This window comes from Podarcis cretensis (assembly GCF_951804945.1).
Source record: "Podarcis cretensis genome assembly, chromosome: 7".
NCBI classification, from domain to species: domain Eukaryota; kingdom Metazoa; phylum Chordata; class Lepidosauria; order Squamata; family Lacertidae; genus Podarcis; species Podarcis cretensis.
In genome coordinates, this window is record NC_137176.1 from 92,385,837 (window position 1) to 92,413,132 (window position 27,296).

Genomic DNA, 27,296 nt, shown 5'->3' on the forward strand with positions numbered 1-27,296 from the left:
GCCCTCCATAATTTTAGTCCTTTTCTGCACTGGGGTGATTTTTCTGCTACGGTTTCCAAGCTCCTTCGGACAACCTGTTTATTGAGCATCCATCCCAATTTGCTCACGCGGCGGCTCCGTAACACTCGGTTGCCTCCACTTATCCTTTACTTGTGTGCGTGAAACTATAGCAAGTGCCACAAAAACACTATGGCTGGGGCTGAGGGGAGTTGTAGTCAAGCAACATTTTGTGGACACCACGTTGGCAAAGGCTGCCAGTGAGATGCAAAAAACAGCTGTACCTGCCACGGTACAATCCCCTACTCACTTCAACACCCACTTCTCCCCACAGCCAGAAGCCAGGTGTTATGGGGCTTTCAGGAGAACCGTATCTAACCCACTGATGAGAACACTTCTCTTACTCTTACATGTGAGCTGAACCCTCTTCATAAGCAAACGCCAGACACCTCAGTTGCTCTCAGGCAAATCATCTTTTATTTCAGGTCCCAAAGTTCTCTGTATATAATCTCACCTCCCCTTCCTTCGGCCCTTACAATATTTAGGCCTTATTCCAGGTTCTGGATTGACAAACTTCCCGCTCCTGTCAAGTCTTGAAAGGGACCAAATCGTTTCAAAGGCACCCACCCAAATGACCTCTGGCAATCCCATCAAACACACAGAAGGAGAGGCGGTAATATCCACTTTGCTAAGCTCTAACTAAGATGTTACAAAATAGATGTTTGGGGGAGAGAAAAAAAAATCCAAAACCTAACCCCCGGTATTCTTACATGCACCAGAAAGGGCTCACGTGCTTTTGACCTGCTGGCCGTCCTAGGTTAACAGAAATACCCATCCGCCACTCACCACCACACCAGGGCAGATTTCATCCACTCCTCTCTCCTGGCCACCACTTGCCTGCCTGTTCCCTCCTTCCGTAGTCATTACAGCGCTGTTTCCGCTGACTGGAAGGAATGCAAGGCTCCCCTGCCTGCCCCTTTAAGGTTGAGGACAAGCAGGCAAAGGCAGCTGCATCCTTCTCCTGGCAGGAAGAAAGAGCAGAGCAAGGTGCCTCCACACACTCTCAGTCTCTGCCGAAAAGAGAGCACAGACAGCCACTCAAGGTGCTGTCTGCAAGGCTCTCCCAGGTGGATCTTTCCGGCTGAGATGCACCAGGGCAGGTAAGGCAGTCAGCATTGGCCCACTGCAGTACGGTGCAAGACAGGGAGCGTTGGCAGGCAAGTGGCAGCAGGAGAGGACAAGCCCCATTCCTTGTCTCTTGGCAGGAGATGCGCGTGGGGCTATAAACTAAAGAAGTCCAGACTATTGTGGCGGCAGAGGTTCGTGGTCCAGGTGACGTCTGCCCGATTGGCGCTCAGCAACATCTGCTGGAGTTCGTTGCTGACCCGGAAGAACTTCTCCTCGTCCACGTTGCCGTTGAGGAGGTTGGAGGAAGTGGGGGGCCACGGCAGGTCATCCCCATAGCAGTCTACCGGGTAGGGGTAGATGACCAGCTTCAAGTCCAAGAGGCCCACCGTCTTGTGAAGGAGGTTCTTCAGTCCTTTGGCCGAGATGGGGTTGCCAAACACGCCCAGGTAGCGGAGCCGCGAGCAGCGGCAGATGGCCGGCAGGAGGACGTTCAGGTGGGTGTCCATCATGCGGCACTCCATGATGTCCAGGTGCAGGAGGGTTGGGGCGGCCTCCATCAGCAGGCCTTGGAAAGGCTGCAGGAGGCAGTCGGAGAGGTTGTTCCCGCTGAGGTCCAGCTTCTTCAGGGCAGGAGTGTGGAGGCTTTGGGAAAGGTAGGCCAGGTCGTTGGGCAGAAGGTAGCAGAAGGCCAGCTCCAGGCTCTCCAAAGGGCTTTGCAAGTCACTGTGGAGACAGGAAAAGGGCCACCGTTACACACTCTCAACACGCCCTCCAGCTAATTCACCCCCTGATTAATTTCAAACATTTGAAATATTTTTACTTGCAAACTAGCAACCTTTTTCTCTCTCCTTCCTTTTCTCCTTTTGTGTCCTGTCATATTAGACTGCAAGCCTGAGGACAGGAATTATTTTGTTATAAAGCATAAGCACCCTAGGAGCCTTTTGACTTACGAAGAAGAAGAGGAGGGGGAGTTTGGATTTGATATCCCACCTTTCACTCCCCTTCAGGAGTCTCAAAGCGGCTAACATTCTCCTTTCCCTTCCTCCCCCACAACAAACACTCTGTGAGGTGAGTGGGGCTGAGAGACTTCAGAGAAGGGTGACTGGCCCAAGGTCACCCAGCAGCTGCAGGTGGAGGAGCGGGGAAGCGAACCCGGTTCACCAGATTATGAGACTACTGCTCTTAACCACTACACCACGCTGGCTCTAAGAATGGGTGGTGGGATCTAGACCACTCGCACTGTAGCCAGCCAGTTCCTTCTCTGAGTGTTGATCCTTCTTTACTTATCCAACTTACATACTGCTCTTTATGCAAGATCTCATGAGTGGGTTACGTAATAAAAACTTATCATGAAACAAAACTTCAGCTTAGTAAATACAGTTAAACACTGAGAACAGTGTTAGAAACTGAGATATAAAAGTGAGAAGCTAAATGGCACTTTAAACCTAGGTTATGGGCACAACAATGGAATGTCTAGGCGCGCTTGTTAAATAACAAGAATACAAAGCTGAAAATGAATCAACTGCAGCTAAAATATTATGTTCACTAAAAATATTTGTATTAAAAATTCCTTACTTTACAAAAATACATTTTTTTCAAGCTACGTTTTCTACAGATCAATTTAATTTGTAGTGAGACATTAGTGTTACATATTATGTTCATTTTTTACATGGTCTGGTCCTTCCCCTGCCCAATATTCTTAAGAGGGTCTCGTCTTCACAGAGTAGTTGGAAGTGGGGAGGCAGAAAAAGTCCTTCTTTTCTTCCACTCTGCAGTTTTACTCTGAAATCTTAAGCGCAGTACTGTGCGCAGAGCTCAGAAACATCTTGCACTAATGAAATTCCCTGTCGCCAAATGCGCCTAGAACAATGGGAGTTTCAAACACTGACTGAGAAGTTCAGTTAATACCCAGAAAAACAGTCCAGGAAAAGGAGCTCCAGTGATCATTCATTCACACACCTCCCCACACAGGCTTGCATAAACAGGTGTGCCTTCGAAGGATGTCTAATGTCATCAATGTGTGGTGGAAGGTTTTTCCTTCCATAAGGAGGGAGTTCCACAACAGTAGCCAAAAGGGAACCACTGATGCGTAAGAGGAAGGTATCAGTGGATTTCATGCACTCCAAAATCTGCAGAAGCACCAAGTTCTCTCCCCCCCCTTAGAAAAAACTATGAGTGGAGTGCTGGATGAGTGCCTGGTGGAGCAGAGGGAAACAACAGAAACCAGAGGGAGGCGAGAATAACATGGAGTATTCTGGAAAAGGGCTGAAATCCCTTTTTAAACTGTGACTTTTTTCTTTGCGGGTTGGAACTTCTGATAGCTATAAATAAATGGCTTTATCTCAACCACTGCTAATTACACAACTTGCAAACTTTTGGGGCCTGGAAACTGAGCCTTCTTTTAAACGGGCCAGCATGCAGCACCAAGAATCCACACGAGCACGTGCAGAGCAAACTACAGGTATATTTGTGTTCTCTCTTTTTGAATTTCCACGTGCCGCGCCAAACCAGTTTGGCCCAGGCTGATGCTTCACCTGAAGTTACAGGAATTACCAACGACTGCAGAGTGGCAGGCGAAGATGGACTTTGCAGAACTGGCCAAACTGACCTGCAGGATTTGAGTCCAGGACAATCAAAAATTTCAAAGCGACTGGAGTAAATCTATTGTATATCTGAATAATAATTGCAAAAATTAGCAGGACTAGTGACATAAATCTTACAATGTGGACAATAGGTTAAAGAGCTAAACTGTGAGATAGGACTTGAAAGTGGAAAACCAGCTGAAGGGAGGGAAGCCACAAGCTCGGCAGAGCTGAAAGTAAATGTGTATGTCATTGTACTGTGGAAGATATTGTTTAAGGAGAAAAATAATAATAAATTATTTTAAAAAAAGATTGGCTGCTGCGCCATGGAGTCAGCAGCGTCAAGGAGGTGGAAAGGAAAAGCAGGAAAAGGCTGTAGCTCAGCAGCAGAGTGTCTGCTTTGTATGCAAAAGGCCCAAGGGTTCGATCCCCAGCATCTCCAGGTAGGACTGGGACCATACCCTGCCTGAAATCCTGGAAAGCTGCTGCCAGTCAGTGATGCCCTCCAGTGGCTGCCAGACTCCCAAAATGCCCTGGCTGGGTTGATGGGTGCTGGGAGCTCAACACCACCTGGAGAACACCAGGTTGGCTACCCTGGTGTAGACAATACTGAGCAAGATGGATGAAGGGTCTGATTCAGGGCAAGGCAGCTATCTATCTTCCTAATCAGTTTTAAATTGTGGTACTGAACTTCTGAATGCATGATCTGTATGGCGGATGCTTAAAAACTGAACGAAGAGCCTGCTGGATCAGGCCAAAGGTGGCCCATCTAGTCCAGCATCCTGTACAGTGGTACCTTGGGTTACATATGCTTCAGGTTACATACGCTTCAGGTTACAGACTCCACTAACCCAGAAATAGTACCTCCGGTTAAGAACTTTGCTTCAGGATGAGAACAGAAATTGTGCTGCGGCGGAATGGCGGCAGCGGGAGGCCCCATTAGCTAAAGTGGTGCTTCAGGTTAAGAACAGTTTCAGGTTAAGAACAGACCTCCGGAACGAATTAAGTACGTAACCAGAGGTACCACCCAGTGGCCAACCGGATGCCTGTCGGAAACCAGCAAGCAGGTCTCGAAGAAAAGAGCACTGTCCCCTGTGACTTTCAGGCACTGGTCTTCAGAAGCAATGCTGCCTTCAACTGCGGAAGCAGAGCACAATGGCTAGTGGCCATTGATAGAAGAAGAAGAAGAAGAGGAGAAGGGGGAGTTTGGATTTGATATCCCGCTTTATCACTACCCTAAGGAGTCTCAAAGCGGCTAACAATCTCCTTTCCCTTCTTCCCCCACAACAAACATTCTGTGAGCTGAGTGAGGCTGAGAGACTTCAGAGAAGGGTGACTGGCCCAAGGTCACCCAGCAGCTGCATGTGGAGGAGTGGAGATGCGAACCCGGTTCACCAGATTACGAGTCCACTGCTCTTAACCACTACACCACACTGGCTCCCTCCTTCATGAATTTGTCTATCTGTCTTTTAGTAATAATAATAATTTTACTATTGATGTGCTGCTCATCTGACTGGTTCACCCCAGTCATTCTTGGCGACTCCAGCAAAATATAAAAACACAATAAAGCATCAGACATTAAAAACTTCCCTGTAGAGGGAAGCCAGCTAGGTTGGTGGCCATCACTGCCTCCTGGGGGAGTGAGCTCCATACTCTCTTAACTACGTCCTGTGTGCCATGGGCTCCTATGGAAAAACATTGATTAATATACTTAAGGAGGACAGTGATACATTTCCGAGCACAATTCACTGTGTTGGTGCTGACCTTTAAAGCCCTAAAAGGCCTCTGCCCAGTATCCCTGAAGGAGTGTCTCCACCCCCATCATCTAGCCGGACACTTGAGGTCCAGCTCCGAGGGCCTTCTGGCGGTTCCCTCCCTGCAAGAAGTGAGGTTGCAGGGAACCAGGCAGAGGGCCTTCTCGGTAGTGGTGTCATGGCTAAAATGGCCGCTGTTTCTTTAATGCGAATAAAGCTGGGTCAGCATGACTCAGCGGTCTGCACCAAGTTGTATATATAAGTGAGAAATGTTAGTTTGTTGCTGAGGCTGGTGTTTGGGTTGGTTGGTTGGTTGGTTAGTGCTGGTGTGTATAGTTATTCAGTCGTGTTTTGCACAAAGACTTTTAAGAATAAAACTCTGCAAGGATATTCTCGTGGACTCTTTTATGCCGACAAGGGTCCGAGGACCAGGCTGAAGAGACAAAGGGAGGTCAGAACCCTTTCCTTCTTTTTTTTTTGCTTTTTACAAACACTGACAGGTTATGGGCCCAGTGTTTCTGAGCATGTGCAGAGTGCAAACGACTGACAGCATCTCAGCAGGGAGCTGGTGAGTCCTGGTGGTGTATGGAGCCAGTGGCTGTGCGTTGGAGCAGTTGGTGGCAAGCTGTAACTGTCTGCAGTGACACTGGAGCGGCTAGGATCTGAGGATCAAGAAAGCACTCAGCGTCGGCTACTGGAACAGTTTGAACTGCTAGAGGGCCACAGTAGGCGACTCACAGAGCGGCTACACCAGTTGCAGAGCCAGGCGGGACCTGAGAGTCAACAGAGGCAGCAGCTAGAAGCCGGTGAGTGCCAGCCAGGACCATCCAGTGGGACTCTAAAGAGAGAGTCAGGAGAGATTGCTGGAGGCCCCACAGAAGGGGCTCAGCAAGCACCAGCAGAGATGGCAGATTTCCAGCCTTCCCAAGTTGTAAACATTGGGGGAGGCATCCCTTTTGAACTTCTCTCAGAAAACAACTGGCTGAGTTGGTCAATTAAAATGCAGCAGTTGTTAAGGAGAGATGGACTATGGGACTGTGTTGAAACTGAGGTTTTGAGACGGGACTCTGCTGAGAAAAAACGGCTAGATGAAAGGGCTCGTGCCCAAATTATGCTGTGTTTGAGCAACTCTCAGTTATTGCATGTAGCAAATGCCAGCACAGCGTTTGAGTGCTGGAATTTATTAAGAGCAATGCATGTCAGAGAAACTGCTGGAACTATAATTTCTCTGACCAGAAGGTTGTTCAGGACTGTTATGAAAGAAGGTGTGAGTTTGGCAACTCATCTTCAAACGCTGAAATCTCTGATTCTTCAACTACAGCAGAGAGGTAAGCGTTATGATGAGACTGACCAAACCTACATTATCCTTTCAAGTTTGCCTGAAAGCTGGTTGCCTGTGATTAACAGCATGGAGAGTATGCTTCCCCGAGATCTGACCCTTGAGTATGTGGTTGGAAGATTGACCGAAGAAGCAGAAAGAAGGTCAGATAGACAGGCTGAACTCCAAGAGCGGAGGAGTTACAGCCGAGGGGGCCAGCAGCAGAATCTGCCAATGGAGCAATGCCAAGGTTTGGACTTGGCCATGGCGGTGAGGAGATGCTATAGATGCAACCAACCCGGGCATCTCCAACGTCAATGCAGGGCCAGACTTCCAGGAGACGACGTGGAGCAGAGACAGCAATCGACGCAGAAACGTAAGCAGAAGGGGTTCTCTTCAGGGAAGAAGAACACGCGTTCTGCTCAGTTTGTGTCTGCATTTTCTCGAGAGGAGAGAAAGATACCTCAAGGAACATGGTTGCTGGACTCTGGGAGCAGCAGGATTATCTGCAACAGTCGGGAGGACTTTAAGACCCTGGGGAAGCCAGCTGATGGAAAAGACTCAATCTATCTTGCTGATGGTCGTAGAAGCAAGATTGATGGCCAGGGAACATGTTTCCTGCAGTGCTTGAACACTACTCTACCAGAGACTCTGTTTGTCAGCAGTTTGGACTATTGTTTACTATCTGTAAGCTGTTTGATTAATGCAGGGTATAGTGTTAAGTTCACGCAGGATGGCTGTCTGATAAAGAATGGAACTCAGGTATGTGGCCGTGCAAAGTTGGAAAATGGGTTATATGTAATGCAGGACAAGCCTGTTAAAGCAGCCCAGGTGGTTCAGGATAATTTGCCAGTTCATAAGGGGTGTGTACATGAACTGCACAGAAAACTGGGTCATGCCAATTTCCGTGTGCTTTCAGAAATGCAGAAGGTGTGCAAGAATCTAAAAGTAAATAGCTGTAACTGTTTCCTAGATTGCAATGTATGTAAAATGGCCAATCTAAGAAGAAGCCTGTGGCTTCTAAAAGTGACAGAGTATCTAAAGAGGTTTTAGAACTTGTCCATTGTGACGTGATAGGCCCTTTCCCACAGAAGACTGAAGGGGGCGCCAGATATGCTTTTCTGGTAATAGATGATAAATCACGTTTTAGTTGGCTGTTTTTGTTAAAGCAGAAATCTGAGTGTTTCCCCACATTCAGAGAATGGGTTGCCCAAGCTGAAAAGCTCTTCGCTCGCCCTGTTGTGCAGTTGTGAACAGATAGGGGCGGAGAATTTCTGAACAAACAATTTGGGGCATGGTTGCGACGTAAGGGGATCACTCATCGCTTGACGATCCCTTATAGCCCTGCTGAAAATGGTCTGTGTGAAAGACGTGGGGCTGTAATACAGTCAGTAAAGGACTGCCTGCTAGTGGATGCAGGATTGGGTCACAACCATAGGCTGTGGCGTGAGGCTTTTCTGACAGTGAACTTTTTGATTAACAGAACCTGGTCTAGCTCTATAAAAGATATTCCTTATCGTGTGTTGTTTGGGAAAGAACCAGAGTGGACAATGCTCCATAACTGGGGTTCTTGGGCACATGTAAATATCCCCAAAGCTCAGCGCCAGAAAGGGGGCGCTAGAGCGCAGAAACTGCGGTTTGTGGGATATCAGTCCTATGGCAAAGGGTGGCATTTCAATCTACGCCCAGGATGCGTGGTTCTGTCACGAAGTGCAGACTTCGCTGACCAGGACAGATGGACTGCGATCCATGCCAACCCAGATTGCCTACTGCCCCTGCAAGTAAGAGAAGAGGCTTCTTCTCAGCCATTGGCAACACAGGAGCAGGATGAGGAGGAGGCACAGATTTCCCCAAAAGATGTGGCAATAGATAATACTTCTTCTCTAGAGGAAGAGGAAGAAGAGCCAGAGATAAGGGGGGGAGGAAGAAGTAGTTGTGCCTAGGCGCTCCCAGAGTTCAAACAAGGGTGTACCTCCTCAGCGTTTGAACCTAGGAGGAGTGAGAGTATGCAATGTGAGTTGTGTGGAACCACAAAGTTATAATGAAGTCTTAGACTTACCCCCTGGGGAACGTGCTTTGTGGGAACAAGCCATGAAAGAAGAAATGGACTCTTTTAAACGTAACAAAGTGTTTGAGGTCATAATGCCACCACCTGATGGCAGAGTGGTGTCATGCAAGTGGGTTTACAAAAGGAAAACCCTTGCATCTGGGGAACCACGTTTTCGAGCCAGATTAGTAGCCAGAGGGTTCACTCAGATTAAAGGGGAGAGTTATGATGAAGTGTTTTCTCCCACTGTAAAGAGTGAAACTTTTCATTTAATGCTTTCCATTGCTGTTGTAAGAATTAGCAGTGCACCATTTTGATGTTGATATCTGCATGCAAATTTAGACCATGAAGTGTTAATGAGACAACCCCCTGGGTTTGAAGAGGAGAATGGTGCAGTCTGGCGTTTGAAAAAAGCTGTTTATAGCCTCAAACAAAGTGGAAGGTGTTGGAACCAGTGTTTAAATGAAGCTCTTGTAAAACTTGGTTTTAAAAGGAGTGTGGCTGATCCATGCCTGTACACCAAGGGGACAGGCAACAAATATCTAATGCTCTTAGTCTTTGTTGATGATTTGCTTGTGGCAGGGAGTTCCACAGATGAGATCCAGAAGCTCACAAGCCAACTGAAAAAGAGGTTTAAGCTTAAAGCCTTAGGGCCTGTAAGCAATTACTTGGGAGTAGAAGGCAGGAAGCAGATGAAAGCTTCCTATTGAGTCAGAAAGAGAAAATTCTTCATTTGATAGAGCAGTTTGGCATGGAAAACTGCAAGCCAGTTCAGACTCCCATGACACCAGATTTCCCAAAGACAGTGTGTGATGATGAATTTGATCAGCCTGAGTTGTATCACTCAAAAATAGGATCACTGATGTACTTAAGCCAGTGGTCAAGGCCAGACATTGCATGTGCTACAAATGTTCTGAGCCAACGTGTATCTAAACTCAGTACTGCCGACTGATGTGCTTTGAAAAGGCTTATCAGCTATCTAAAGGGGACATTAAATGTATGTTTAAAGATATCTAGTACACAAGATGAAAAACTAGAAGTGTTTGTTGATGCGGACTGGGGAAGCTGTGTATCTACCAGAAAATCTACAAGTGGAATGGTCATGATGTTTGCCAATTCCATAGTTGGATGGAGGTCAAAGAAACAAGGATTTGTTGCAACCTCATCCTGTGAGGCAGAATATGGAAGCCTGTCGCTAGCATGCAATGAAATCCTGTGGTTTATACAGATACTAAAAGATCTAGATTGTAAAGTAATTTGCCTATCCAAGTGTATGAAGATAGCCAATCGTGCATTGCATTAGCGGGCTCAGAAATAATGAAATCTGCATCAAAACATACTGCTATCCGTCATGCGAATGTGAGAGATTGTGTACAGAATGGGGTGATCAAACTGGAGTATTGTCAATCACAAGATAATATTGCTGATTTGTTTACCAAGCCTTTGCCAGCAACATGCCATAATGAACTGATGACAAAACTGGGTTTATGTATATAATGTATGTATTGTTTCTGTTGGGGTTTTTCGCATTTAAGAAACAGAAGGGGTGTCACGGCTAAAATGGCCGCTGTTTCTTTAATGCGAATAAAGCTGGGTCAGCATGACTCAGCGGCTTGCAGCAGGTTGTATATATATATATAGTGAGAAATGTTTGTTGCTGAGGCTGGTGTTTGGGTTGGTTGGTTGGTTAGTGCTGGTGTGTATAGTTATTCAGTCGTGTTTTGCACCAAGACTTTTAAGAATAAAACTCTGCAAGGATATTATCGTGGACTCTTTTATGCCGACAAGGGTCCGAGGACCAGGCTGAAGAGACAAAGGGAGGTCAGAACCCTTTCCTTCTTTTTTTTGCTTTTTACAAACACTGACAAGTGGCACCCGCCCTGTGGAACGCCCTCCTACCAGATGTCAAAGAAATAAACAACTATATGACATTTAGAAGACATCTGAAGGCAGCCCTGTTTAGGGAAGTTTTTAATGACTGATGTTTTAATGTATTTTTAATCTTTTGTTGGAAGCTGCCCAGAGTGGCTGGGGAAACCCAGTCCGATGGGTGGGGTAGAAAAAAATAAATCATTAATATTAGGCTGTTACTGGAATACTACCACTCCCTTTTCTCTCCTCATAGCTTTCCTTTCCTTTTTTGCTTTGTTCTTTTCTCTTTATTGTTGGTATTATTGCTTGCGTGAAAACAGAAACGATGCCAAACGACAACGATGCCCTGTGTGACAAAGTAGGGTATTAGCAGAAGCATACACACATCCACAGCCCCCCTTTCAGCCGCTTACCCTAGGAGCAGCCTTAGCTTGCCAGACAGCCGGGAGGACCCCAGGTTCAGCTCCTTGAGGCATCTCAGTCGGCTCAGCTGGTTGGCAAAGTACTGCAGGCTCCCCTCCATGCCCACGGTGAGGCGCCTCACATCCACGTTGCTGTAGGGCAGCTTCAGGCTCGCCAGGTTAGTGAACTTGGTCAGGTGTGGAAGGACCACTCGCAAGCCGGAGAGGCCCAGGTTGTTGAACCTCAGGTCCACCTGCCGGACGCCGACCGGGTCCAGGAACTCCAGCAGCCCCACGGTGCTGGCGATGGACAGCTCCTCTGCCCGGAAGTCCCGGCACCTCAGCCGCAGGGCATTGTAGCTGTTGATCTGCAAGGCGTCCTTCAGGACTCCGTAGGAGGTGCTGTTCACAAAGAGGTCCACCCAAACGTCCACAGAGACGGGTGGGAGAGCTGGAGGCCCTGGGGGTTTGCTGTAGGGGCTTTTTCTCCGCTTGGACGTCCGCCTCGTCCACTTGCCTTGCTGCTTGGAGATGTCCAGGCAAGCCTTTGCCAGCGTGACCGTCCGGGACCAGAGACTCATGCTCTCTGGGCCCTGCCCTTCGTCCTGGAGGCCAGTCATGTCGAGAATCTGCAGCCGCTGCTGCGGCCCTTTGCTGCCAGAGAGGCCAAACAAGAACAGCCATTAGGGCAACCCTAGTCCCACCCCCCAGGTAGCTCTCCCTGCCCACCTCTGCCCACACCCTTTAGGAGATGCCCAGGGGCATAATAATAATAATAATAATAATAATAATGATAATAGTAATAATAATAATTTTTATTTATACCCCGCCCTCCCCAGCCAACCCTAACAACCAATAATAAAAACAAGGTGATTAAAATACAATTTAAAAGATTAAGATACAACATTAAGACAATTAGGGAGAAATCTCTTCAAAGGGGAAGAAAGAAAAAAGAAAGAGGGGGAGGGAATCAAACTGATTCTGAGTCAAAGGCCAGGTGGAACAACTCTTGTCTTACAGGCCCTGTGGAAAGAGATCAGATCCCGCAGGGCCCTGGTCTCATGAGACAGAGCGTTCCACCAGGCCAGGGCCAGTGTTGAGAAGGCCCTGGCTCTGGTTGAGGCTAATCTGACTTCCTTAGGGCCCGGGACCTCTAGGGTGTTGCTATATATGGACCTTAAGGTCCTTTGTGAGGCATACCAGAAGAGGCGGTCCCGTAGGTACGAGGGTCCTAGGCCGTGAAGGGCTTTAAATTTCAAGACCAGCACCTTGAACCTGACCCTGTACTCCACCGGGAGCCAGTGCAGCTGGAAAAGCCCTGGGTGAATATGTTCCCAGTGCAGAGACCCCGTGAGGAGTCTCGCTGCAGCATTCTGCACCCCCTGGAGTTTCTGGGACAGCTTCAAGGGCAGCCCCGCACAGAGCGAATTACATAGACCATGGCATACCTCTTACTGCCACGCCGGTTCTCCAGCAGCTTGATTAGGTATGTCACAACTCCCGAAATAACCATCTGGATGCAGTACTTGTTGGGCTTCTCCCGGATCAGGGCCCGTTCGCAGTGCTGGCATTTCCGCAGCAGCTTCTGGAAACTGAGGACTGGGAAGGGCCAGGTGTTCACGAGCAGCTGCAAGGACAGGGTCCTCTTGTCCATGAAGGCCGCTTTGAACAAGACGGGGTAGAGCTCCTTCGGGAGGAAGCCCAAGGCATCTTGCAGGCTATCAAAGTCAGCGACAACCTTCTGAGAGCAGAGGAACACCAGGGAGTTCATGGCAGCGACTGAGCAGACGGCAAGCCAGAAAGCTGAGGAAAGAATAGCTTCTGTTAGATTTATGACTGAGTTTATTTTTATTTCATAAGATTTATACACCGCTTGAACATAAAAAAAATAACTCAAAGTGGTTTACCAAAAAGATAAAATAACATTATAAGAAAAAATAACAACAATGATCTAAGATATTCAGAAAGTTAAAATAGCAACCGGCTAAAAACAAATTAAAACTCACACCATCTTTCTAAACATCTTGGCAGGTTTGTCTAAACAAAAATGTTTTTAGCAGGCCCTAAAAGAAGTACAGTGATACCTTAGGTTACATACGCTTCAGGTTACAGACTCCGCTAACCCAGAAATAGTGCTTCAGGTTAAGAACCTTGCCTCAGGATGAGAACAGAAATCGTGGTCCAGCAGTGCGGCAGCAGCAGGAGGCCCCATTAGCTAAAGTGGTGCTTCAGGTTAAGAACAGTTTCAGGTTAAGAACGGACCTCCGGAACGAATTAAGTACGTAACCAGAGGTACCACTGTACAGTGAAGGTGCCTGTCTGATGTCAGCAGGCAGGCAGTTCCAAAATATAGGTGCTGCCACACTGAAAGATTGATTTCTTACAAATGCAGAATGGGCTGTGCCAGTTTGGCCAATCAAAACGTTGAGTGGGTACTTACGGGTTATGACAATATTTTGGGTTTCTCTCATTCAGTTCCAAACATTCAGTGCACATTAAAAAGGCCTCCCTACACCTTTTACCTCTACAGAAGCACTGGCTGGGAAACTGACTTGTGCAAGGCTACTCAATGAGTTTCAAAAATGACGATGGATACAATCTTGGAACTTCCATACTGCACCAGCTGCCACAATAATGAACACCCACCTCACCTCCAACACTGTGTCAGATTTGGACTGTATGCAGTCTCCAACCTTCACAGGGGTGAAGCACGACAGTGTGCTCTCAGAGACTTATGGATCATGTGTGGTTTCCTGCTGTCTCTGGGGGAATTTTCCTATGGTTAAAGGCTGAGGGTCTTGCCTAGGCTCTCTTGTCCACTGTGGTTATGTTCTTTTTGAGGTTATTATGACTACCTTTGTTATGTTTGTAATGATGTAATTTTTTACATGTTATAAACCGCCATAAGCATTGTTTCATGTTGGAAAAGCGGGATACAGATAAATTGATATATGCATGTCTTGGAAATGAGATGGCATTGGTCAAGTGTCTTCACCCCAACCACAGTCTCATCTTAGTGCTGCCGTGTTACTCTGAGGGCAAAGAAACGGTTGGGTTGATCATTAGTGCGCAAATGGCAGAAGAGTAAAAAAAGGATGACTCCCCCCCAAAAAACACAGACTAGGGCCCTCTAAAGCAGTGTTTCCCAACCTTGTGCCTCCAGCTGTTTTTGAACTACAACTCCCATCATCCCTGACTAGCAAGACCAGTGGCAAGGGATGATGGGAATTGTAGTCCAAAAACAGCTGGAGGCACAAGGTTGGGAAACACTGCTCTAAAGAGCCAGCTTTTTGGTTATGATGGTGGTCAAGCCCAGCCTCTCTTCCAGCCAGCAGAGCTCCTTCAAGTGATAAGGGAGTCTACTTCAAGTAGGCAAAAGGAATCAACCATATACTTGAGCCTGCTGTGGTCAATGTCGTTTTTACACTTTGTCAATCAAGTGCTTGCATCTAGACACCATAGTAGTAATAGTAGTAGTAGTAGTAGTAATAATAATAATAATAATAATAATAATTTACTATTTATAATAATAATAATAATAATAATAATAATAATAATAATAATTTACTATTTATAGCCTGTCCATCTGGCTGGGTTTCCCCAGCCACTCTGGGTAGCTTCCAACAAAATATTAAAATACAGTAGTCCATCAAACATTAAAAGCTTCCCTAAACAGGGCTGCCTTCAGATGTCTTCTAAAAGTCTGATAATTGTTTTTCTCTTTGACATCTGATGAGAGGGTGTTCCACAGGGCGGGTGCCACTACCGAGAAGGCCCTCTGCCTGGTTCCCTGGCTTCTCGCAATGAGGGAACTGCCAGATGGCCCTCGACACTGGACCTCAGTCTCCAGGGAGAACAATGGGGGTGGAGACGCTCCTTCAGGTATACTGGACCGAGGCTGTTTAGGGCTTTAAAGGTCAGCACCAACACTCTGAATTGTGCTCGGAAACGTACTGTTTTGAAGGTCAGAGACAAATGCAACTAAGGTGCCTTCTTGTCAGATTATTATGGGCAAGTATGCCACCCAGAGATAAGCTGCTTTGAGGTTTGAGAGCTACCACTTTCATTGTGCCAGAAGTTATGAATGATTCCTTGAAGGATGGGGTGGTTCAAGGGTTCTACAAATTATGGCTGGTCTTGACATTACTTTCCCCTTCCAAATTTTTAAGATTTACCCCTTCTCAAGTATATATGATCCATTATTTGAACTGATAGAAATGAACTATTGACACTCTTGTTTTCTGGCACAAACATCAGACTATGGGGAAATGCTGATTTTTGGCTAGTAAGCATCCTATGGCACCATCAAGACTAAAAGTTTTTGGAGCATGGCTCGGGATGTTGTGTTGAGAGTTAAGAACCATTCAGAGCTCAGAGATGCTTTATTAACTTCCATGCCATTAGGCTGCAGAGCAGAGGGTGAGGAGGGAAGCAGGACTGCCCCATCAGCACTGCTGAGAAACCACCTGCCTTCAGAACTTCAGCCTGAAGCAGCCATTCCACCTGGCTACCTGTTTCCATTCCAGCAGATCAATGACTGAAGCCTAAGTGCTTTTTCTTCCTCCTCTTCCCTTTTATGTCATGCCTGACAATAGCGATTATTTGGTTCCGGGTTGGCGCCTCCGGCAACGGCGGAGCTCCTCTGTTCAGGAGGAACTTGCTCCGTGAAAAACAGGGTCTGACCGCCACGGCGAAGGCGGAGACCCCCAGAAATCACAGGTGGAGAAGCCTGTGAACTTGGGATTCGGCTGGCACCTTTTGCGCCCTCCCTACTCGCGGGGAGACCCGGTATCGGGAATCCGGAGCGACGTGGGGTGAGCGGCGCGGTGCTTTGAATCGACCGCTTCTTTCACGGAGTGAAGCCGCATTGCTGCTGTCGGAGAGCGCTGACTTTTTTCCTGTGGGCAATTGGATTTTAAACAACCCGTGAGTAGAACGGAAAATTGGACTTTTAAAATAATTTAATTTGGCACCGAACAGGGGAAGGTTCAAACAGGAAGTCCACCTTCCCTTTCTGTAAACAGACTGAGGCAAAGTAGTCGTTAACTAAGGTCTTGGAAAGTCTCATGTAAAGGATTAAAACTCCACTGATTGAAACTACTTAACCCCCTTGGAAGTAGGAGAAGAGGGGGGGGGATTTTGACCAAGTGATTCTGCAGGAGAAAGTGAAAAATCAAAAACTGAATCACCGCGTCTCTGAACCTGGGAACGGTTTGCAAAAAGTCCTCTGACGGTGAACAGGATAAATTTGACAGCTAGCCATAAAAAAAAGACATTGTTTCCATTGTCCGCTTCTGCGCTTAAAAAGAAGAAAAGGTAACTGAAAACCGTTACTATTTTACTTTTGGAATTGTGCTGGAAAGGATTGATACAAATGGAGACTGTCTTCCTCTAGAGGGAGTTTTGGGACATTGTTACAAAGTGCAGCTGGAGAATTTGGCTTTAAGATAAAGACTGTGGGAAACCAGGTTTTGACCTTGAACATCTCAAGAATGTCGGCTAAGGAAGATGTAGTGTCTGCATTGAATAAGACAATTTATCTGTTGGGAAAGCTGCATAAACAGATAGATGTCATGGCTACTAATATTGATAATAATAATAATAATAATAATAATAATAATAATAATAATAATAATTTATTATTTATATCCCGCCCATCTGGCTGGGCCTTCCCAGCCACTCTGGGCGGCTTCCATAAAAACCAAAAATACAGTAAAATCACACGTTAAAAACTTCCCTGAACAGGGCTGCCTTAAGATGTCTTCTGAATGTCAGGTAGTTATTTATTGCTTTGACATCTGCTGGAAGGGCGTTCCACAGGGCGGGCGCCACTACCGAGAAGGCCCTCTGCCTGGTTCCCTGTAGCTTTGCTTCTCGCAATGAGGGAACCGCCAGAAGGCCCTCGGCGCTGGACCTCAGCGTCCGGGCAGAATGATGGGGGTGGAGACGCTCCTTCAGGTATACTGGACCGAGGCCGTTTAGGGCTTTAAAGGTCAGCACCAACACTTTGAATTGTGCTCGGAAACATACTGGGAGCCAATGTAGGTCTTTCAAGACCGGTGTTATATGGTCTCGGCGGCCGCTCCCAGTCACCAGTCTAGCTGCCTCATTCTGGATTAGTTGTAGTTTCCGAGTCACCTTCAAAGGTAGCCCCACGTAGAGTGCATTGCAGTAGTCCAAGCGGGAGATAACCAGAGCATGCACCACTCTGGCGAGACAGTCCGCAGGCAGATAGGGTCTCAGCCTACGTACCAGATGGAGCTGGTAAACAGCTGCCCTGGACACAGATTTGACCTGTGCCTCCATGGACAGCTGTGAGTCCAAAATGACTCCCAGGCTGCGCACCTGGTCCTTCAGGGGCACAGTTACCCCATTCAGGACCAGGGAATCCTCCACACCTGCCCGCCTCCTGTCCCCCAGAAACAGTACTTCTGTCTTGTCAGGATTCAACCTCAATCTGTTAGCCGCCATCCATCCTCCAACCGCCTCCAGACACTCACACAGGACCTTCACTGCCCTCACTGGTTCTGATTTAAAAGAGAGGTAGAGCTGGGTATCATCTGCATACTGATGAACACCCAGCCCAAACCTCCTGATGATCTCTCCCAGCGGCTGCATGTAGATGTTGAAAAGCATGTGGGAGAGGACAGAACCCTGAGGCACTCCACAAATGAGAGCCCAGGGGTCTGAACACTCATCCCCCACCACCACTTTCTGAACACGGCCCAGGAGGAAGAAGCGGAACCACTGTAGGACAGTGCCCCCAGCTCCCAGCCCCTCAAGACGGTCCAGAAGGATGTTATGGTCGATGGTATCAAACGCCGCTGAGAGATCCAGCAGAACTAGGAAACAGCTCTCACCTTTGTCCCTAGCCCGCCGGAGATCATCAACCAGTGCGACCAAGGCAGTTTCAGTCCCATGATGAGGCCTGAATCCCGACTGGAAGAGATCCAAATGGTCCGCTTCTTCCAGGCGTGCCTGGAGTTGTTCGGGAACCGCTCGATCACCTTGCCCAAGAATGGAAGATTTGAGACTGGGCGATAGTTGGCCATTGTGGCCGCATCTAAAGATGGTTTTTTAAGAAGCGGTTTAATAACTGCCTCTTTCAGCGGGTCTGGGAAGGCTCCCTCACGGAGGGAAGCATTCACCACCCCACGAAGCCCATCGCCCAGTCCTTCCCGGCTAGCTTTTATAAGCCAGGATGGGCAAGGATCCAGGAGACAGGTGGTTGGTTTCACTCGTCCAAGCAGCCTGTCCACATCCTCGGAGGTAACAGATTGGAATTGATCCCACTCAACTTGACTAGACAGAACTCTAGCACTCTCCCGCCCTGGCCCTGCTCGCACGGTGGAGTCTACTTCTTCCCGAATCTGAGTGATTTTATCTGCAAAAAACTTTGCAAAATCATTGCAGGAGAACATGTGGCCCGTACTGGGCCCCGATGTTACAGGTGGTTCCGCTAAATTGTGAACCACCTGAAAAAGTCTCCTGCTGCTGTTTTCTGCAGATGCAATAGAGGCGGTGAAGAAATTCTTCTTCGCCGTCGCTATCGCCACTTGGTAGGCTCGACGTTGAGCTCTAACCTGTGTCTGATCAGATTCGGAATGAGTTATCCGCCACCGGCGCTCTAGCCGTCTCAAAGATTGTTTCATTGCCCTCAGATCCGTGGAAAACCACGGGGCTCTCCGGGCTCCATGCAATCGGAGAGGGCGCTTCGGAGCCAAACAGTCAATAGCCCTGGTTAACTCCGCATTCCAGCGAGCCACCAGGGAATCAGCTGAAAGGCCATCAACATGGGATAAAGCATCCCCTACCACTCTCTGGAAACCATTTGGATCCATTAAGTGGCAGGGGCGGACCATCCGAATTGGTCCCACCTCCCTGCAGAGGGGAAGGGTCGCGGAGAAGTCCAGTTGGTAACAAAAGTGGGGATCAGCACAGAAGTTGATCTGGCACAGGAATCTATTCTAACTGAACAATTGGATGAATCGGAGAAGGAGAAAGTTGTTGTTGTTGAATATAAAGCAATACAAGGGGGAGCCTCAACCTTACAGATGCAAATGGAGGATTACAAGTTGAGGCCCTATATGACTGTGACTAGAAAAAGCCAGATTATGAAGATGGGAGCCTGGCCTGGTCTGGAAATGGAAAGTTGGAGAGATTCCCTTATTCAGGGATCAATTGACTTTTGGGATATGGACTTGGGCCAGGAGAAGATTGGAACCTTTGGGGCCTTTGGATTTGGAGGAATTGCGAAACAAGATTTGGAATGCTTTATGGGCCCTAGTTTTAACCATGGAGACCTGGCCGACTTATTAAGAAGGAATAAAAGTATCGTTGGGTTGGAGCATCCCCGAGATCTGCTTGTTAGTATCAAAGATCATCAAGAAGACCGGCAGAAGGGACGTGAAGAAGAGTTAAGAGCCTCGGATATAAGATCTCCAGGTTGATGGACTGTTGGAGGTTGATGGAAGTGACGGCAGGGGCCGAGACCAGGGAGAGGAGACGGTGGAAGACGACTGGGAATTTAAAATGTATATAAGGAGACTTTAAAAACTTAATGAGGGATGGAAAAATTGTGGAATGAAATTCTATGACCCTAGGGGAAATGTTTTTAAGAGATCAAGCTCAAATATAATAATTTTAATGAGAAATAAGATTAAATAAAGTAAAAATGGTTTGTTAATTGGTGAAAGAAGAGAATGTAAAATTACAGTATATTAAGATAAATTATTAGGATAAAAACATAGATGAAGGATTTGCTGAAATATTTAATTTAATTGGTGAAAGAAGAGAGTGTAAAATCTCAGTATGTTAAGATAAATTATTGGGATAAAAACAAAGATGGAAAGGATTTGCTGAATATCTAATTGAACTAGAATACAAAAAAGGGAGGTGTGAGGAAGTCAAGGAAATAAGCAAATGGAAAATGAGTCATGGGAAGGTTTGTTTTGTTTTCCCCCCTTTATTTTCTTTTTTGTTTTTTTCTTAATTGTTTGTATTTTTCTGGGGATTTTTTTTATTTGTATGGTATTCTTTTTTTAATGTGATACATTGTTTTGTTTTTTGTTTAATTTGGTGTTTTTCTGTTTTATCTGTAACCTTTAAAACCTCAATAAATATTATTTTAAAAAAAGACAATAGGGATTATTTTGTTTTTTAATGGAAGCATCGTGGAACAGTTTTTAAGAACGGGGGGGAAGGGTTTCTTAATAAACTTGAAAAACACACTGAACATTTTTTTTCTTTAAAAAATGATATTCAGTCAGCTGAAAGACAACCATTGGGTTTTAATTGGAAATGCAAACAATTTTACAAAAAAGTGTTACAATTTAAATTGGTAACCTAAAGTAGGAATTCCATCAAGCAAAAGCATCCAGTATCTGATCTGATTCCCTCCCCTCTTATTTCTAATTACTGGTATTTAGGCCCTTGCAGTTTGGGGGCGGGGAGAATGCCGTGGTCTAAACCACAGAGCCTAGGGCTTGCTGATCAGAAGGTCAGTGGTTCGAATCCCCACGACGGAGTGAGCTCCTGTTGCTCGGTCTCTGCTCCTGCCAACCTAGCAGTTCAAAAGCACGTCAAAGTGCAAGTAGATAAATAGGTACCACTCCAGCGGGAAGGTAAACGGCGTTTCCATGCGCTGCTCTGGTTCGCCAGAAGTGGCTTAGTCATGCTGGCCACATGACCCGGAAGCTGTATGCCAGCTCCCTCGGCCTGTAAAGCGAGATGAGCGCCGCAACCCCAGAGTCGGCCACGACTGGACCTAATGGTCAGGGGTCCCTTTACCTAGGCCCTTGCAGGTTTTTTTTTTGGGGGGGGGAATGCTTTCAGTTTTTTCAGCAACCACAAATGTTGAAGACTAAAAGAGTGAATCAAATTCCACCCACTATATCCCTCCCCCAGCCTTGTTTTTAATGAACCTCATCTACTTCCTACAGTTGTAGAGCTAGAAGGGAGCCGGCTGGCTAAATCAGATGAGGGCAGCTGATGGGTCTCAAACCCTTGGTGAGTTAGCTAAGGACAAAACCAAGACGGGGTCCAACAGTTAACAAAGCAGTTTCTGCACATTGAGCAGAGGGTTGTACGGGGCGGGTGGATGGTCGTCCACCTGGGAAGGTAGACCATCTAGGTGGAGAAGGCAAAATCTGATCCTAAACCTCCGCTGCCTTGAGGGATATCTTTGGGAGAAAAAAAGGCTCAGGAGTAAACCCATCACAAATCCAGAGTGGAGTCCCTGAGACGGTTGGATGGCTCCTTGTACGCCTCCTTCTGGCAACTCCTGCAGCCCAGCTGGTTCTAAACATCTTGCTTTGCTTTCCTTTGGACCCATCAGCAAGTCTGAGAGGGGGGGTCTTGTTGTCTGGGTAGCCCAGGATCTCCATACTCACTGCCCAGGTGTGTGCCCCGGGGAGGAGACAACAATCTCTCAAAGGATCCGTTGATGGCATTTTCCATTGCACTGTGGAGAGTGTATTAACTTATGGTGTGTGGTTTGGGAGCTGCACGGTAAGGGAAAACACAATGCTGTCCAGGGTTGTAAAGACTGCGGAGAGAATAACTGGGTGCACTCTTCCCATCTTAGATCAAATCTATGCTTCCATGTGCCATAAGAAAGCTGCAGAGATAGAGCAGGATAGTGCACACCCCGGAAATGATCTCTTTCAGCTTCTGCCTTGTGGAAGAAGTTACAGGGTTATAAAGACTAGGACTAGCAGCCTGAGAAACAGTTTCTACCCAAATGCAATTCTGGTTTTAAACGCAGTATAAGGAGTCTCTATAGGAGTATATTTTATTTTAAAATGGGGTTTCAGAGTTTTTAGGGGGTTTTGAATGTCTTATGAAGATTTTTCAATTTCATTGTTCTGTATGGGACAAGGACAATAAAGATATCGGATCGGATCATGCCGCTAGTGCGGTGGATGCGCACTCCATTTGGATATAGACAAGGGAGATCTAATCAGCATAGGTAACTGAAAATGGGGTAGCATCCTCAATCTCTTGAAATCACAAACTTGAAAGCTTCCATTATTCCCTCATTTGCCAAAAAGAAGGGAGGGGTCCATTGTTACAATTACCTGTAGGGAGTTTGTCAAATCTGGGTGCTTCTGTCTGCCCTGAGGTGTTCCAGCTCCTTTTTTATATAAAAAATAACCACTCTATTGACCTGAACAATTATCTAGTGTCAAATTTATTGTTCTTAATTAAGGTATTAGCATCAGTCATTCTGTTCCAGTTTCGGACAGTCCTGGATGACACTGATTATTTGGATTCATTCCAGGCTGGCTTCCAGCCTGGTTTCAAAATGGAAATCACCTTGGTCATGGTGGCAGATGATCTCTGGGAGATCAGAGTAAACCTGTTGCCAATCCAGGCTGTCTCAGCACCATGACAGAAAGGATTTCTTTCTCTCTCTCTTTTCCCTATTCTAATATAGTACTTAACAGCTACATATATATGAATGCATTTTGTGCCCCAATGGATTTGATATTGTGCATTCTTATTTTTATTTACTTATTATTACCTGCCCTTTGCCATAAGGTCCCAGGGTGGGTTACGGCATTAAAAGCAACACTGATAAGCAGTAAGGAACTAGAAAATGCTGAGGAGTAACAATTGGATAAAAATGATAACAAAATGCAGAGAATGGTGTAAGATGTAAAGAACCATTAGAAGGGGTGGAAGGGAGTCTTGAGGTTTAAAGAGCCTCAAAAGAAGACTTGCAAAATAGTAGGATCACTAATTAGAAGTTCAAATGTTAGATTGTGCTTTTTTGCATCCTTATTGTTTCCTGCCTGTGAAAAATAATCAAATTAATAAAAAATCATTTGCAAAATAAAAAGAAAGGAAAGCAACGTTGATGAAATGGTTTGATTTTCTACCTGTAGAAGCCATTTTGGCGTGCAACAGAGGAGCAGAGGGGAGCTGCGGTAATCGAGATCGGGCCTTTTCTGCGCTTGTGTGATGCTGTCCCCAGCCCGGGAGGCTCCCGGTTTGGGTGGACGGCTCTCCCGGGGACACCTTTAGGCGATCGGGCATTACTCCTCTCCTCCCGGGCCTCCGGCTGATATTCTACAACGCGTGGGGCCTTTGCAACCGCGGGGTGGGGTTTATGGCTTTGTTCTTAGGCTACGTGTTTTCGCCTTTCGGGGGGACCGTAAGCCGATCTGCGACGACCGGCGGCAGCTGCGACACCGAATCGGACCCGCTCCGCTTCCAGGCACCGGTGTCCCGCCGGGAGGAGAAGGCCTCCCCTCTCTCTCTCCCTCCCTCCCTCCCAGCCCGGCCTGGCGATGCCGCGGGGGCCGCCTGCTTCCGAGGCAGAGGAGAGAGAGGCGCCTCGGCGGGGAGGAGGGGGGGAGGGAGGAGACGGAGCTCGATTCTTACGGCCGAGAAGGAGCCCGATTGTGAGGGGAATCCGATCCGACGGAGCCCCCCCCCCCCGGCGGCTGCCCCTCCCCCTCCCCCGCTCCGTGGGCCTCAGGGGCGGAAACCGGCGCCGCCCCCCCCCAATACCTCCCCCCCCCGGCCATTTTTAAAGCAAGGCGATCCCTTTAAGGCGAGGCCGGGCCTTTCTTTTGTTGCGCGGCTCGCCCCCCCCCCGTTTGCCGCCACGCCCCTCCCCCCCCCACCGCCGCATTCCTGTCACGGAGGCCCCCTCCTCCCGTCGCCATGGCAACGACATCCCCTCAGCGACCCCCACCCCTCGAACCGGGCTCTCTCTCTCTCTCCCCCGTAGTAGGCCTCGGGTCTTACCGGGCCCCCGCGACCACTCCTCGCTCCTTCTCTCGGCGACGCTCCGCTCTCCCCTCAGGCCATCCCGAGGCGGCCCGGAGACCCTCCTGCGCGCGCACCGCCGGCCGTCCCCTTCGCAGCCGCCGTAGCGCCGCGCGGACGTGGTGCGCAGGCGCGGACGTGGCGCCGCCGCCGCCGCCCCGCCCTCCTCTCTTCCCTCCCTCCCTCCCCCGGGGTTTCCAAGGAGACCAGCGGCCTTCCTGCCTTTCTTCCCTGCACCCCAGCGGCTCCTCCTCCTGATTGGGGCGCAGCAGGCGCCGCCCCTCGGGCGGGAGAACCGTCGCCGATTGGTCGGCGCGGCGGGCGCGCGGGAAGGAGAGAATCGCCTCAGAGCGCGGTGGGAAGGAGGCCGAGGTAACGGAGCGAGGCCGGACGCCTGGGTCCCTTTCAGAATCCTGAGGAGGGGGTGTCCGGACGCCTGGGTCCCTTCCAGTATCCCAAGGAGGGGGTGCCCGGACGCCTGGGTCCCTTTCAGTATCCCGAGGAGGGGGTGCCCGGACGCCTGGGTCCCTTCCAGTATCCCGAGGAGGGGGTGTCCGGACGCCTGGGTCCCTTTCAGTATCCTGAGAAGGGGGTGCCCGGACGCCTGGGTCCCTTTCAGAATCCCGAGGAGGGGGTGTCCGGACGCCTGGGTCCCTTCCAGTATCCTGAGGAGGGGGTGCCCGGACGCCTGGGTCCCTTCCAGTATCCTGAGGAGGGGGTGCCCGGACGCCTGGGTCCCTTCCAGTATCTTGAGGAGGGGGTGCCCGGACGCCTGGGTCCCTTTCAGTATCCCGAGGAGGGGGTGGCCGGACACCTGGGTCCCTTCCAGTATCCCGAGGAGGGGGTGCCCGGACACCTGGGTCCCTTCCAGTATCCTGAGGAGGGGGTGCCCGGACGCCTGGGTCCCTTCCAGTATCCTGAGGAGGGGGTGCCCGGACGCCTGGGTCCCTTCCAGTATCTTCAGGAGGGGGTGCCCGGACGCCTGGGTCCCTTTCAGTATCCCGAGGAGGGGGTGTCCGGACGCCTGGGTCCCTTTCAGTATCCCGAGGAGGGGGTGCCCGGACACCTGGGTCCCTTCCAGTATCCTGAGGAGGGGGTGCCCGGACACCTGGGTCCCTTCCAGTATCCTGAGGAGGGGGTGGCCGGACACCTGAGTCCCTTCCAGTATCCTGAGGAGGGGGTGCCCGGACACCTGGGTCCCTTCCAGTATCCTGAGGAGGGGGTGCCCGGACGCCTGGGTCCCTTCCAGTATCCTGAGGAGGAGGTGCCCGGACACCTGGGTCCCTTCCAGTATCCTGAGGAGGGGGTGCCCGGACGCCTGGGTCCCTTCCAGTATCCTGAGGAGGAGGTGCCCGGACGCCTGGGTCCCTTCCAGTATCCTGAGGAGGGGGTGCCCGGACGCCTGGGTCCCTTTCAGAATCCCGAGGAGGGGCTGCCCGGACGCCTGGGTCCCTTCCAGTATCCTGAGGAGGGGGTGCCCGGACGCCTGGGTCCCTTTCAGAATCCCGAGGAGGGGCTGCCCGGACGCCTGGGTCCCTTCCAGTATCCTGAGGAGGGGGTGCCCAGACCCCTGGGTCCCTTCCAGTGTCCTGAGGAGGGGGTGCCCGGACCCCTGGGTCCCTTCCAGCCTTGGGAGGGGAGGGATCCCCGGATGCCTGGGTCCCTTCCAGAGCCCCTCTTCAGGGCAGGGGTCTCCCCTTCTGCTTATCTTTCTCATGTACAGGGATGGCTGCCACAGTGTTAGACTTAGAATCGTAGAGTTGGTCCCTACAAGGGTCATCTAGTCCAACCCCCTGAAATGCAAGAATTTTCGGCCCAACATGGGGCTCAAACCCACAGCCCTGAGATGAAGAGTCTCATGCTCTACCAACTGAGCTATCCCAGCTTGGCTTGTGTTTCATGGTGGGAGGCGGGGGAAGCCCAATGGGAACTTTATCACGGCACCCTTGGTGGGTCCAGCTAAGAATCCCAAAATCTATATATAATAATAATTTATTATTTATACCCCGCCCATCTGGCTGGGTTTCCCCAGCCACTCTGGGCGGCTTCCAACAAAACAATAAAATACAATAGTCTATTAAAAATTAAAAGCTTCCCTAAACAGGGCCACCTTCAGATGTATTCTAAAAGTCTGGTAGTAGTTGTTCTCTTTGACATCTGGTGGGAGGGAGTTCCACAGGGCGGGAGCCACCACCGAGAAGGCCCTCTGCCTGGTTCCCTGTAACTTGGCTTCTCGTAGGAAGGGAACCGCCGGAAGGCCCTTGGAGCTGGACCTCAGTGTCTGGGCGGAACGATGGGGGTGGAGACGCCCCTTCAGGTATATTGGAAGATTGCAAAGCTCCTTGACATCTGGCAGGAGACGGGTGCCACCACCAGGAAGACCCTCTGCCTGGTTCCCTGTAGCCTCACTTCTTGCAGGGAGGGAACTGCCAGAAGGCCCTCGGCGCTGGACCTCAGTGTCTGGGCAGAACGATGGGGGTGGAGATGCTCCTTTAGATATACTGGGCCGAGGCCGTTTAGGGTTTTAAAGGTCAGCACCAACACTTTGAATTGTGCTCGGAAACGTACTGGGAGCCAATGCAGATCTCTCAGGACCGGTGTTATGTGGTCCTGGTGGCCGCTCCCAGTCACCAGTCTAGCTGGCGCATTCTGGATCAATTGCAGTTTCCGGGTCACCTTCAAAGGTAGCCCCACATAGAGCGCATGGCAGTAGTCTAAGCAGGAGATAACCAGAGCATGCACCACTCTGGCAAGACAGTCTGCGGGCAGGTAGAGTCTCATCCTGCGTACCAGATGGAGCTGATAAGCAGCTGCCCTGGACACAGAATTAACCTGCGTCTCCATGGACAGCTGTGAGTCCAGAATGACTCCCAGGCTGTGCACCTGGTCCTTCAGGGGCACAGTTACCCCATTCAGGACCAGGGAATCCCCCACACCTGCCCACCTCCTGTATCACATGTGGTGGCAATGTAAAGAAATCAAGTTGTTCTGGGAGGATATCCATTCCGAATTGGGAAAAATGCTAAAAATATCTTTTAGCAAAAAACAGAGGCTTTACTAGGAATCACAGATTTGGATATTCCTAAAAAAGCAGAATTTTTTCTCTATGCTACTGTTGCAGCAAGAATACTCATTGTGACAAATTGGAAAAGTGATAAAGCCCCTTCTATATCAGAGTGGATCCAAAAAATGACCGAATATGCAGAATTAGACCATTTATCAGAAAGAATAAAAAATAAAGCAAAGGAAGTATTCACCACAAAATGGGAACTTTAAAATTTATTTGAAAAATAGTTTGAAGTCTGTAGCAGCATTTGAATAACTTCAGTAGGAATTTTAAATCTAATGGAAAACCTAGGATAGAATAAATAACATTAAAGCCAAAATATGCTATAATATGGCAGTGAATAATGGATGAGA

General features: G+C 48.7%; 3 protein-coding genes across 4 annotated transcripts in view; 2 read left to right on the forward strand and 1 right to left on the reverse strand.

The window, feature by feature from the left end:
* Positions 1 to 451: 451 nt before the first annotated feature.
* On the reverse strand, positions 452 to 24,006 carry LRRC14 (leucine rich repeat containing 14). Of its 2 annotated transcripts, none has more exons than XM_079984349.1 (4): positions 23,856 to 24,006; positions 12,548 to 12,902; positions 11,112 to 11,753; positions 452 to 1,848 (listed from the first exon to the last, which is right to left on the reverse strand). In XM_079984349.1, the coding sequence occupies exons 2-4, from the start codon at positions 12,868 to 12,870 to the stop codon at positions 1,278 to 1,280; spliced, it is 1,536 nt and encodes a 511-aa protein (XP_079840475.1). In that variant the 5' UTR covers positions 12,871 to 12,902; positions 23,856 to 24,006; the 3' UTR covers positions 452 to 1,277. The 2 variants fall into 2 exon arrangements, with proteins under 2 accessions (XP_079840475.1, XP_079840474.1); XM_079984348.1 differs by lacking the exon at positions 23,856 to 24,006 and adding an exon at positions 22,982 to 23,336.
* On the forward strand, positions 23,393 to 25,634 carry LOC307219535 (uncharacterized protein; the record flags this gene model as incomplete). The annotated part of the gene is made up of 3 exons (XM_079982793.1): positions 23,393 to 23,506; positions 24,286 to 25,462; positions 25,504 to 25,634. 3 exons carry the CDS (start codon positions 23,393 to 23,395, stop codon positions 25,632 to 25,634), a joined length of 1,422 nt encoding a protein of 473 aa, XP_079838919.1.
* The window catches only part of RECQL4 (RecQ like helicase 4), a 44,669-nt gene continuing 41,492 nt past the window's right edge, over positions 24,120 to 27,296 (forward strand). Inside the window, exon 1 of the mRNA XM_079984148.1 lies at positions 24,120 to 24,248. The gene's annotated coding sequence lies outside the window, so the exon portion shown is untranslated. The remainder of the gene's footprint in view (positions 24,249 to 27,296) is intronic.